Here is a 13362-nt window from a genome sequence, read left to right as displayed (position 1 = left end):
TATTCGGTACACAAGATAATGTGTGGTAACGGACATTTCCGTGGGGAGAATGAATTTTGAAGGATCGTTTGTTCTTTTCCTGCAAAAATCAATGTCTCAGTTTTTCAAGTTTCTCTCCGACCTATAATGGGGTATCGTTGTTGAATGATCGAATATCTCAGTGTCTGTGGCAAAGTTTCAGCAGAAAGGTACAAACTTTCCAAGTTTAAAGGGGAAGGTAAGTGAAGGGTATTATGGCACAGTTCACTACGCAGGGTCGCCTGAAGCTGCTCTTCAATGGGGAGGGCGTGTCTTCTATTTTGGAGCAGAAGGACCCTTTTCTCTACAAGTGCAGATCAGTTCAGACCAACAAGCGAAGAACAAGGTGCATGGGTTCTTCTGCCAGGATTTACTATGCTTCAACATCATCTTTGTGTAACAAAAGCAACCGTTGTAATGCGGGGGCAAGCTCCAGTGCTGGCAATGGGAGTGTTCATGATGAATATGATGAGGATGAGGATGAGGATGAAGACGATGGTTATGATGAGGATGATGATGTGTTTGACCGAGATGGCTTGTCTTGCTTCCGGGGTTTGGTGTTGGACATAGCTTACAGGTTATTTTTTTTTCTTGCAAAATTTTTGCATTTTTTTTACTGTTGCTATGCATGCACAGCAAAAATATTTGTGCTCTTTACGTTTTACAGGAATTGGGAAAAGTTCATTTGGGGTTTTACACATCAGGGTGGTCTTATGCTTTTATAATTCCTGTTTCTGTATTTTGTTGATTCTTAACCTTTCCAGCAGGTTTGATTGTAAGGTTTTGGTAGTTGTTGTATCTCTAGGAAGACTGCACTTGGTGCTTTGAGAGTTTTGTGGTAGGTTGTTGATTGTGATTTATAGTGCTATTTGGAGTGATGGTAATATATAACTCCTTTATTCGGGGAAGTCTCAATGAAAAATTTATAATAAACAGTGGGTTTGATTAGTTGCCATTTACCAAACAGAAGGCTTTGTGTATAAATGCATACTTCTGCCATCAATGGTAGATCCATTCATTAATTTTTTAGCTTTACACATTTGCTCACTTTGGTTTGGGTTGGACTTGACTTAACCGCAAGAGTTAACTCATGAGGTGAGGATTCAATGAGGGATTTCAACACACTGCTGTTCAATGTCAGGACTTTGATAGGTTTTAATACCATCTTGAGTTTGAACTAAACTCAACCTCAAAAGGCTAGCTCAAGAGGTGAGGATTACATAAGTCTTTGTAAGCTCTTGTTTGGCCATATCTTTAGTTGATGTTAGATCTCAATGAGTGTTTTATCTGAGTGACTATTTTTATGACATTTGTTTGCTTTGGGAAATTCAGGATCACTGTCAAGGAGCATTTGCATTATTTGTGATGTGGGTTCTACACACACACACGTTTGTATTTCTCGCTATTTATTTGTTTATTGTTTTTTCAATCACGATAAGTCCAAAAATCTAGATTGATAATGAGTTTGTCAACTCCTGCATGCTTTTGAAACTATGTGGTGTAATCACTTCCTGCCAGTTATCGAGTTTTCAGGGATGAAATACTGTATACTTTATAGCCTCAGTATGTAGTGTGTGTGAATAGTATGAAATAGTGACGATTTATTTTCTCTTGTATAGTCACCAATATCAAGACACCTGCTCAGTTGTTTGCTTATGGTTCTGACTGCTGTCATCCTGCTCCAGGCCAGTAAATGTCGTAGGCTGGAAACGTGCTATATGTTTGGAGTTTATGGAGAAGGTCAGATATTTCTGCTCAACTTTTCATTTGCTATGCTAATTATGGTGTGCATTAAGCCTATATAATATATTTTATCATTTTGTGATTGACATGCTGTGTAAAGTTTTACTAAACCTTGGTTGGACTATTCTTGTTGATGGTGGGATTTCTTAATGCATGTAAAGCTTCTAACTGTTTGCTTTTTGGTTCAATGTGTAATCGGAACTTGATTTGTTCCCCAGGCCTGGTGGTCAGTTTGCACATACAAAGATACAGACACATATACTGATTCCAGCAACAACTTTTTACTTTCTCTCTTTTTTTTAAACAAACACTGAAATGTGGTTATTATGTTTTAAAATCTCACTTTTCCAGGCTGATGTACTGGAGTATTATGCTAAGACAGTGAACTCCCCCAGTGGATCTTTCTATATACCAGCTGTCTTAAGGGTATGCACAAAATAGTGCTTTTGGTTTGTTAATATTTCTGGTGCTTGTTCATCATTCTAGTAAAACCATTGGCTCTACTTTATCAACATGTATATTTTGTATTTTTATCATAAATGAATATTAAGCAAATGGTTATTGCTGACAATTTTTGTAATTTGTCTGATCCAATAAATATGAGGTCAACTTAGTTCTGTTTTGGTGATTGGTACAGGTTCCTCATTTACTTCAGGTTGTTAAAAGAAGAATAATCAAGAGCAATCTTAGTCGAAAAAATATACTATTTCGGGACAATTACAGCTGTCAGTAAGTGCTCTATGTTGGACTTTAAATTTTAATAAATCTAAATATGTTTAATTTCAGTCATTCACCACAACAAAGCATAATCTCTATTTTTCATAGCTGCCCCTAGCCAGGGTTAAGGAGGAGAGTTGTTAGGTCATTGGCTGACAAGGTCAAACTTGTCGATATACCAAACATGTCAGTTGGCCAAGTTGAATAATCAATCAAAATTACTGAAGGAAATTTGGGGGTCTTCATATATTTCTGTAGAATTGATATTACGAAGATCCATGCAGCTCCAAGACTTTAATAATTCAACTGTGTTAGGAGTTAGGACAGATTGGCAGTTGCTTGGAAGATGAAAGGGAAGAAAAAGGTGTTACTACTAGTTAGCTAAGAGAGATAGTAAGAAGGGATTAGTTAAATAGATGAATTGGGATTAGTTACATTGACGAATGACATCCATGGTATTAGTTAACAATTTATTCACAGACAAGACTTCAAACCTGGAAAGCTGTGCAAGGCCAACTTTATGATAAGTTGAATGCATACAGCCAGAAAAAGCTCAACTGGCCATGCTTTCAGTTATGTAATTTAAGTTTATGCTCACATTACACTATCGCAGTAAAGAAGTCCTAGAAGTTGTTTTTACTTTTTCCTGTAATAGGAATGAATGATTCTCCATTAGATCTAGACAAGAATTCCCTCCTCCTTTACTTTGAGATGTAAAAATAGAACTATTAAACTGAGCATTGATTTGCTGAACTTTATCCTAAATCCAACTCAGTTTTACCTTTGGTTGGGGATGGTTCAAATATAAAATCCCTAATCTTGTTTTGGCACAGCAAGCTTCATTCAATTTGTAATTTATGAGAATGAGAATAAGCTAGTCTGAATTGTTATGTGTAAATTGTTATTTGTTCCTTATGGAAGCCCTTAGCTAGCAAGATATGGAAGCCCTTCTCAACATTTAATGCCTGTGGAGTTATTATGACTCAAACCACAAACAGAATCAGGCAAGAGAAAATAAAGACTTTATTTAAAGGAGATTGAGCAGAAAATAGGAGAAAGATCTTCCTCCAAGTATCTTGCTAGTTATTGTAACTATCCTAACTCCTTATAAATTATCAGTCAGAAGCAGCTTCCTGTATTTTACCTTTCATTTTAGCTTTCCTATGAAATTACCAAGAGCATAAGGATGCAAAGGCGATCTTGCCTGAGGTAATCAGGTTTGTTTGAGATACAAATCTTTGTACTGATATGATATGACCTTCTCAACAGGTATTGCTCTTCACGTGAGAATTTGACCATTGATCATGTTGTTCCCGCTGCATTAGGTGGAGAATGGACATGGGAAAATCTAGTAAGATAATCTTTTATGCATATATAGAAAAGACTGCTGGAAACTTCATAATAATAAACATGATCCACTTTCTAAGTTACCAAGATTCATCATAACTTAAAGAATAGTTAAAATTATTAGCCTAATTATTCTTTCTTATAAATTTCCTCATGTATTTACTTTTTCTATGTAATTATTTTGCATATATATCCCTAGGTTTAGTGTGTTTTTCACTCAAGCAAGTTTCAGACAAGTATTCTATCCTCCCTTGGAATTTGACGTTGGTATCAAAATGGCTGACTGGATCTCAGTCCAACATTCATTTTTCCTTTGCCTTCGCCTTATTTACTGTCTTTCCTGGGAATTTATGGCCAACCCTCAAATTCTCATCACCAGAAGTCATCTTTGCTCTAAACAATTTTGTTGAATCACTGTTCACAGTGCTGTCTGTTCATACTGTTGACCAGGTGCCTTCCAGAGGCTGTTTCTCTGTGTATGTTATCAGTTCATTATTTGCTATTCAATTTGGAAGTCGGTTATTGTACTCATCATTGTTCATGTTTGTCATCATTTACCTCTATTCTTCAGCCCCTATTTTGTTACGGTGGTTGAGTACATTCTAATTGCTTTCGGACTAAGCCCAACCTTTGATCCCACCAATATTCTGTTAGATAATGAATAAAAGGAATATTTTCAAATTAGAACAGCTTAATTGAGATCATATTTTATTGCTGTGGTCCATATTGATAATTCCTCGACGTTTATCTCATTTTAAGCCAGTTAGACCCTGGATGTTGGATTCTGGTGCTTTTGATCACATTGCTAGCTAGTATTCCTTCTCTTTTCTCGAAATTTTCATCCACCAAGTGTCCTCATTTCATTTCTTTTGGGGATGCTTCAAAGGGTAAAACCATTTTGAATTAGTCAAGCTGTACCTCTTCTTTCATTAACTTTGAATTCAGTTCTTTTTTACTTAGGTGCCCTTTTAACTTAATTTCCAGAAGTCAACTTACTAGCACTCGTTTTCCATAACCATTTTTACCAAGTCTTTCATATGCAGAATTGGAGAACTAGAAAGATAAATGACATAGGCTTTGAATGACATGGACTTTACTATCTTCAACCTCCATCTACCCAGTGCTATTTTAGGATCCTCTAATGTTCACTATGGATTAGATCACCTAAAAGTAGACAATTCCTCATCTCTCTTGTTTACAATTTTTTTGAACGTGAGTCTTGTCAGCTTGGGCTACATGTTCGGGCTAATTTCCTAAGAACAGAAAATAGTCAATTAGACCCTCCCTTCCATATTGTTCATTCAAATGTTTGGGGTCCTAGTAATTCTTCGTAGGCATTTTGTTTCTTTCACAAATTATTTCTCAAGATTTAATGGAAAATCATTCTAAAATGTCTTTTTTTTTTCAAAATTTGTCTTTATACTCCATTTTCGTAGTGACCATTCTAGAATGTTTTCTCTCCACTCTTCTATTCGTTTGTCTTCCTGTCTAGTTGTCCTCCTAATTCACACGACAAAATGGCATTGAGAAAGAAAACAGAGTCACCATGACATTCCTATCAAATTTCATCTTAAAACCAATTGACATTAACAAAGTTGCTCAACAAGTATCTCACTCTAAAAATTGAGACAGACAAAGTGAGATTTCTCAATACTTCCCTTCCACAAATGCCTGCCAAAGTTAGGCAAGTATATCAGAATAGGCAATGACCAAGATGTCCAATAGATATTTTGATATCATGTCAGCTTTAACTTTAAAACCAATTGATATTAAGTGAAGTTGTCCAATAGATACATAATTCTCTATCTAACAATTGAGATTGGTTACTGTTTTTATAGCAGATTATTTAATTTAATAAATTCTCTCATTTCCTAAAGAGTCTCTTATAAACATGTGTATTTGGTTATACTTGTTTTTGTGCACGAGCTTTCTCTAGGTAAAAGTATATTATTTGCTTGTGCTGTCAAATTCAACTTTTTTGAAGAATCTAGTTGTTAATCCTCAGATTTTGAATCCTCAAGAATCAATAATTTCTTCCCACCCTCAATAGGTTCTTCCTTGACATATGGATCTAGAACTCATACAGTACTCTCTGATGACAGGTGACTGCTTGTGCCAAATGCAACTGCAAAAAAGGTAAAAAAACTTTGGAGGAGGCAAAAATGAAGTTGATTAAGGTCCCAAAGGTACCACCTACTTAACTAGTTACAACATACTTTCTTTCCATAATTCATGAAAGAGCAACATGATGGCTACCAAGAACAAGTTGCCAATGTTAAAATTCTAACTTTCAGTTACGTTATTTAATCCTATTTCAATGTATTCAGGCGTTTTAATCTTTCCATTTTCACCATTAAGTGAATGTTACTCTTGTAATTCAGGCCCCAAAGGACTATGACATTCTTGCGATACCTCTAACTGCTGCGGCCCTAAGAATGCTGACATTAAGAAAGGGAACACCTGAAGAATGGCGTCAGTATCTTAGGTCTCCTTGAGTTAACACTCGGTGATAGCTGTATAGTCCTGCATGTCATGAAAACTGAATTTATCCTTGTGCACCCTAGAATAACAGAAATTGAAGAAAGAAAAAAATCTTGATTTTTAGGTTATTTTAAGATGATACTTCAACTTTGTAAAGAAATTCATTGTAAACAATGCTCTCCAACCACAATGATTGTGTGAAACTTATGCTGCTTGTTGGTACATGGATTAGTATGTGTGGAAGTCTTGGTGGAATGTAATATGTAACTAATCTATTCTCAGATTTCACCCATCTCATCTATTATTTTTGTTTAACCTCGTGAGTTAGAATTGGTTCAAGCTTATTTATCAGTAATCTTGGAGGTCGGTCCTGACCTTGACTAAGCAACCATCTCAATGTAAATTTGAATTATTCGCCTCCAGAAAATTTAAATTTGATCACATTGCTTTTAAGATACAGTAATGGGGTCACATTGTAATGCATGTCCTGAGAAAACCTACACAACACAAAATCGAACGGTTGATGCTGATATTGGAATTGTATTGCTATTAACACATGTTTAAATTCAGATGTAATAATACCTGAGAATCTTGGTATTAGTAGACATTTTTTTTATATTAATACTAAGAATGGGTGATACTAAAATGATTCTACATAGTTTTGTTCCTCATTCATTCAGACTAATACCTAAACATATTAAGCAAATGTTGGTAATAGACATTTCTCTTAACCATCTTAATGCATAAAATTTTAAAAACAAGTTTTGTTAACAAATGAATTGTCAAAACGATACTAGATATGATAAGCACCTTGGAGATGTAGAGTTCTGATCCATCTTTTGTTCTCATGCTTTAGTACCATGTTCAGTCTTTTCAAAGTTTCAAAATGGTTTTGCAGTCATGATAATTGCCCCCTAAATTTTAAATGTTTGCCCAGTAGGAGTCTCCTGTTCTGGCACTGCACATGGTTCTCTGTTTGAATGAAGCAACTTGTGTTGATCTGCAAATAGCAACACTATCATGCATTGGTTCAGTGAAATGGACCTAACACATGACAAGTATTTATACCATTTACATATTTATGCAGTAGAGACAGGTTTTATTATTGGCCAAAACTTAGATACATTTTTCAATGTGTTTTGGTATTGTTCTTCCATCACAATTGAGCTTCAACTTGGCAACAGAATAATAAAGGCTTACAATAAAGGTGGACATAAATTACAAGATAAAAATTGTAGTTTTTTTTATTGAAGAATCGTAAAAAAATGCCTACAGAATTCTATTTAAGTTTGTCTTTATTGTTAGTCTAATTATGTACTTTAGAGGTCATGCAAATAAATGTTGAAACCTTCCATAGATACAAGAGCAGTAATGTTTAGAAATAAATAAATTATAAAACTATTTCCAAGATGAATAAAGGTTCTATACATGTCTCTAGATACAAATTGTTATTTTTAATTATTGATTATGAATTTTTATATTATGAGACATGTAAAATGATCATTCGTATTCATTTAAATTTAACTGGCTTGATTTTTATATAAATTTATATCCCATAATTATTTAACCTGTATTTTATACTATGTAATGCACTTGAACAAAAAAATAATATTAAATTTTGTATTAAATACTGTTTTAATATATCAATTACATTATTGACTTCAGATAGTAATTTAGATTTGAAACAACATTATTTTTAACCATTAATAAAAAATTAAAAACATTAAATTTCGTTTTAGAACTAAAGATTTAAAGAGATAAATAGTTAAAACAATCAAGTATATGAATAAGGATAAAAGAATAATACACTATTTTTTATGTTCATAAGTGTAAAAATGAGGTGGATTTCAAATAAATAGCAGACTAAAGAAAAAGAAAAAGAAAAAGAAAAAGAAAAAGGAGAAATTTGAAAATTGCATTGCACCGGACGTTCCGGCAAGATTGATGGATCATCAAACACATCCATCCTAATTCCAACATATCCAATTATCCATCGCCCAAGTGGGGATACTTTCCATAACAACATTATTGTTCAAGAGCTATTCATTTTTATCACATCTTTTTTAATATATATAAAATAGGACTAGTCTCAATTTTCTATTCATTAAAAATAAGAAAGTTAACTAATATATAAAAAAATAAGATACAATTGGATTAAATGTTTTGAAGTGAAATTTATATGAATGTGTTTTTTGTCTTATTAATAATAAACTTTATTTTTATGATTGTTGCATTTCCTGAATCCTCTATTTGTAAATTATAAGATGATAATTAGTTTAAAAGATGAATTCTTGTTGCTTTTATGTAACTGAGAGTTTGATTCTATATGTCCATTAATATCTAAAAATTGAAGTGAAGGTTGATTTAAATATTTTAGTTTAATAAATGAATTAGAATTTGAGTTTTAATCATAAAATTAGAAGTGGGTTACTTAAAAGAAAACGTTTTTGAACTTACCCTAATCCTAATAAGGTTTAGAAGAGATATATGAGGGTGGGAATAAAGAGTGTTTTATGATTTATTTATTATTGTTTGAGTGATGATGCATAAGAGGTGATGCAGTCACATTTCCAATCAAACTAGGGAATAGTGTTGTTCATTATTTAGATGTGGCCTTTTTCTTCAAAGGCAGGGGAGTGAGAGAAATGAAGCTAAAACTATGAGGCATGAGATGAGAGAGAGAATGTAGTGAAGTCAAAGCATAAGACCTCACTTACTGAACACTTTTAAATGCAGTTTGATGGCTCTGTACCATGTCTATGTCTGGTCACTTGCAGTCACAGAAAACAAGGGTTCATGCTTCATTTTCAAGCACTTGGGTGGGTGGTGGCTTAAGTGGCTACATGTTCAAACCAAATTCTCACTATTTGTGGGTCCTACTGCTCTTGTGACCATGACCAAGTGCATGCATCATCAATCAATGCCTCATAATACAACATTGTCTATTATTCTGGTTCATTGGAGATTCAACCCTTCTATTTAGACACCATAGCATGGGGAGCTTTTGGATGGGAAGAGAACAAAGGCCCATTGCTTATGTGCCTATATTCAACATACCCTAATACAACCCATTAAGCTTTTATCTCTCATTCAACTAATTTCTTCTTAATAAACAAAAACAATTTATATTACTCTATACATATGAGATTCTTTTTTTTATATAAAAATGGGATATTTTTCCCCCTTTACTATTAGAATGTGTTCCATTTTTAAAGTTTGAAAAAATCAGTATCACTTCATTGGAAAATATCAATATGATGCAATTTTAGTTCAAAGTGTTTATAAAGCAATCCAATTCTAATAATAAAGAACAAAAATTGTCCATTTCCGTCAAAAATCTATACATAAACTAATTTTATTTTGTGCAAAAAATATTTATAAACTTGATTTCTTTACATATATTTACAGAAATTTCTATTTATGATATAATGACAAAGAAGATGTGAAAGCTGGTGATATGAGACTTGAGATGAATAAGAACTATTGAAATTATTCATATAGTTTGTTATGTTACTCTCTAGTTTCTGTTTCAAGCTGCTTCTTTCAAGATCATTCATTTTCAATTAATTACTCATCCAACTTAGACCCACCATAATTCATCATGCACATATTGCTGCTGGATTTTTTTTTTTTTAATTCTTTAGTTGTCAAGCAATCAACAAGAAACCATATTGTAATTGGGTTTCACTTTCAAATTCAAATATGCATCCATTCACCAGTTTGTACCTAAGATTAAATGTCAACTTCATTTACTTCTCCAAAGTTAGTTTTTAGTTCTTTATAATTTTACACAATACTTTAATATATATATATATATATATATATATTATTGACAAGAAAATTGTATTGAAAATAATACTCCATGAAGGTTAGTATAATAAAGGGAACATCACAATGTGAATAAAGTTGTCTCTTAAATAAATAAAAAATCATAGAATTCAAATATAAAGTAGAATAAATAATAAAGGGAATATAAAAATTAAGGTATATTGATAAAAATGACAGAAAAATCATAAATGGGTATTCCTCTAATTTCTCTATACAATCTTTTCCTTTTTTTTATAATTTTTATTGAATTTTGTTGTCAATTACTTCTCTATCATTTCCTTTTAATCTTCGTCCGATCCAAGGTATCATATAACCGATCGTTCCATGACGACGAATCATGAGTTGACAATGTCAACAAAGTTAACCCGTAATTAAAAGTTACTTAGCACAACCCTAAACGCGGTCCAACCCCCTAATCCGATCCACTAACAAATACCCATTAAGGTAATATAAATAGTGCATATTCCAATAATCAGGTACGGCATTATCTATTGTGTTCTGACAACCGAGAGTCGAGTCCTTTGCTGACTTGATCATTGGAGTGCCTTTTGCAGGTACCATCCGATCATGTGCTCCCGAATGACCGAGAAGCGGGACGAGAGGGGCAAGAGGAGTTTGCAGAAAGGAAGATTGAAGATAAGAGCGACAGATCGACATGTGTATCAGGCAAACCCCAATACCCGAACAAGAACACTTCCAATTTCTACATTTTTAAATTTCTAAGTAGTATTTGTGTTTTCCACTTCCATTTCTTATAATTCATTTAGATGTTTTTAATATGACTTTCTTAACAAGTCTTACAAATCTTACCAGCCTCGTTTTTGTTTATATATTGAAAAGCTTTACTTTAAGTACAATTGCAACATCAATATTTTATGAAATTTATATAATAATAATTTTAAAAAATCAAATATATTTTCCTGATCTACTAATAGAAGTAAATTATTCTAATATAATATGTTTTATTGATATGCTTTTAACTCTTTCATAAACATCTAACAATCAAATTAAAAACCATCAGTATTATTAATAAAAAAAAATTCATACACATTATTTTTTTATTCATAAATTTTGTATCTAAAAAAACAATCGAAAACAATACACATTTCTTTCAAAGAAATTGGGAAATTTTTTTATACATAGAATGTTGTGTTAGGGCAAGTTTTATTTTGAAGATTTCAAGCTTAATTTACTACAGATTCATTGACTTGGATAAAAAAGGGGAAATTAAAGAATTCCATGAAACAGATGGATAAAAGCAATTCACAAATCACAATCCTCTGATAACGTTGGTGAAGAAAACACCACTGATCTCCGTGGAATGTGGACAACGTTAATCCTGATCATAAATGAGTGCAGTTACAGTTTTAGAAGATACAAATACAATTTTTTATAGTTATATAATATAATAAAATAGTATTTTTTTTAAATAATACATTTAGCATTAATTTTTTTAAATACAAAAAAATATTATTACTCACTACTTTTGAATTGAATATTTAAATTATTCTAATTAATTTTTTTGTTAATTTATGTGTGTTACCTAAATCCTTAAAGTCAATATAAATAGTTATTTTGAAAATGAGTTTGAATGCTTAACATAAATAATTTTCTAAAAGAGAGAGTAAAAACATATTAAAAAAGTCTTCCATTTACAAAATTAACACTTTTACACACTATTGCCGACAATTTGAGGTATTTTTTGGAATATTAGTGCAATTTACTTTTGAATTTTCGGAAATGAAGTAAATTAGATATTTAATTTTGAATTGGGAAATTCGTATTTGAGAGGTACGAGTTAGTTGAGTTAATTATGAAGAAATCGAATTACATTTTAATTATTTCTAAAAGTTTCAAAAAAGTCATATTGTTGAAATACGGTTTTCTTATGATTAGATTTCTGCAAAATCGTATTTAGAAATTACAATTTTAATTAGTAGAAAAGAAATTTAAATTAGTGAAATCTTATATCTGAAATAAAATTTTAAAAAGTTAAAAAAAGTGAAATTGTATGGTTTAAATACGATTTTAATAATTATAAAAGAATGAATTAAAAGTGAAATTTTACTAGTTAAATTCAATGATTTATTTTTTTTAAAGTTGTTAATTTTTTTTTAAATAATATAATAGTTTAAGAAATATTTAGTTACGTTAGTTTGGTTGAAAAGAATGTATGAGAATTTATAATGATGATAAAACTCTATATTTTATATAAAACTAATTTAATTTTTTAATTAAAAAACTAAAATTAAGAGTTTTAAGTAAAATAAATGTTGCAATTCTGTAGTTCATAACGATAAATCATAAGCCTTAATTAAAACCCTTGATCGAAAACTTTGACCAAAACTTATAACTAAAAATGTTAAAGGATAAATTATGAAATGATAGCTTCTAACCGTAAAGTTAAATCTTAATCGAAAACCTTAACAAAAATAGTAAAGAAGGTTTCCATTTACAAAATGAACACATTTACACTATTACCTATCCAAATATAATGTTGTAGTTTCACTATAATTAAAAAAGCTATAACTGTGTTGGATTAACAAAATTAAATACAGTGGATAAGTTAGAAAATAAAATGTATGAATGAGAGTGAAAAATAGGTTAGTTAAATTATAATTAGAAATTATGATTAGTATTATGTTATGTATAGTGTTTGAATTGATAAACTTTACCTTCCCTCCCTGTAATAGGACCACAAAATTGAAGGCACCAAAAGTTAAAAGATTTTGGAAGAATCTGAATGTTAAAACATTTAAAATGAATCTGAAAGTGGCAGAAGCAGTCTGTGCCCTGCTCTCTTGGACTCTTCCAATGCATCTTTTGAGAGGTTTAGCAAAGCAAAAGTGAAAGCGGGGCATCTAATAGTTACTTCTCCCTGCAAACTTAACTGCACTCTTAATATTTTACCCTCCAGACAAACCAAAATTTCCACATACAAATTACCAACTTTATATATTTTGCTTCATCAAGAAAATAATTGTTCTAATTTATTCTATTTGCATGTCAAAGGAAGAAAAAAAAGCAAGGAAAGAACAGAAGAGGAAAATAAGAAAGGTAATCAACAAATATACAAATAACTAAATGGTGTTTTCGGATAAACAAGGTTAATGTGAGATGAGAGATGTCTGCATGATATAGTGATGTGAGCTTTCCGAGTGTGATAATTTTGATTTGTTTTTTTTTTTTGCTTTTAACCTTTTATCTGCCGACAAAAAACCAAGGGCC

General features: G+C 31.6%; 1 protein-coding gene across 1 annotated transcript; it reads left to right on the top strand.

Moving 5' to 3' along the window:
* Positions 1-6598, top strand: LOC137813846 (uncharacterized). The gene is made up of 7 exons (XM_068616289.1): positions 1-595; positions 1704-1758; positions 2113-2187; positions 2399-2490; positions 3748-3829; positions 5928-6011; positions 6207-6598. Exons 1-7 carry the CDS (start codon positions 234-236, stop codon positions 6318-6320), a joined length of 864 nt encoding a protein of 287 aa, XP_068472390.1. The 5' UTR covers positions 1-233; the 3' UTR covers positions 6321-6598.
* The last annotated feature ends 6764 nt before the right edge of the window (positions 6599-13362 follow it).

The sequence above is a fragment of the Phaseolus vulgaris genome, chromosome 1 (genome assembly GCF_000499845.2).
Source record: "Phaseolus vulgaris cultivar G19833 chromosome 1, P. vulgaris v2.0, whole genome shotgun sequence".
NCBI lineage: Eukaryota > Viridiplantae > Streptophyta > Magnoliopsida > Fabales > Fabaceae > Phaseolus > Phaseolus vulgaris.
The sequence above is the reverse complement of the archived record's forward strand: the minus strand, read 5'-3'. Positions and strand labels throughout refer to the sequence as shown.

Coding starts and splice junctions, on each gene's coding strand:
- LOC137813846 (XM_068616289.1), top strand. CDS start 234: ATGGCACAGTTCACTACGCAGGGTCGCCTGAAGCTGCTCTTCAATGGG. Junction 596..1,703: donor GTGTTGGACATAGCTTACAG/GTTATTTTTTTT, acceptor ATCCTGCTCCAG/GCCAGTAAATGTCGTAGGCT. Junction 6,012..6,206: donor AGTTGATTAAGGTCCCAAAG/GTACCACCTACT, acceptor CTTGTAATTCAG/GCCCCAAAGGACTATGACAT.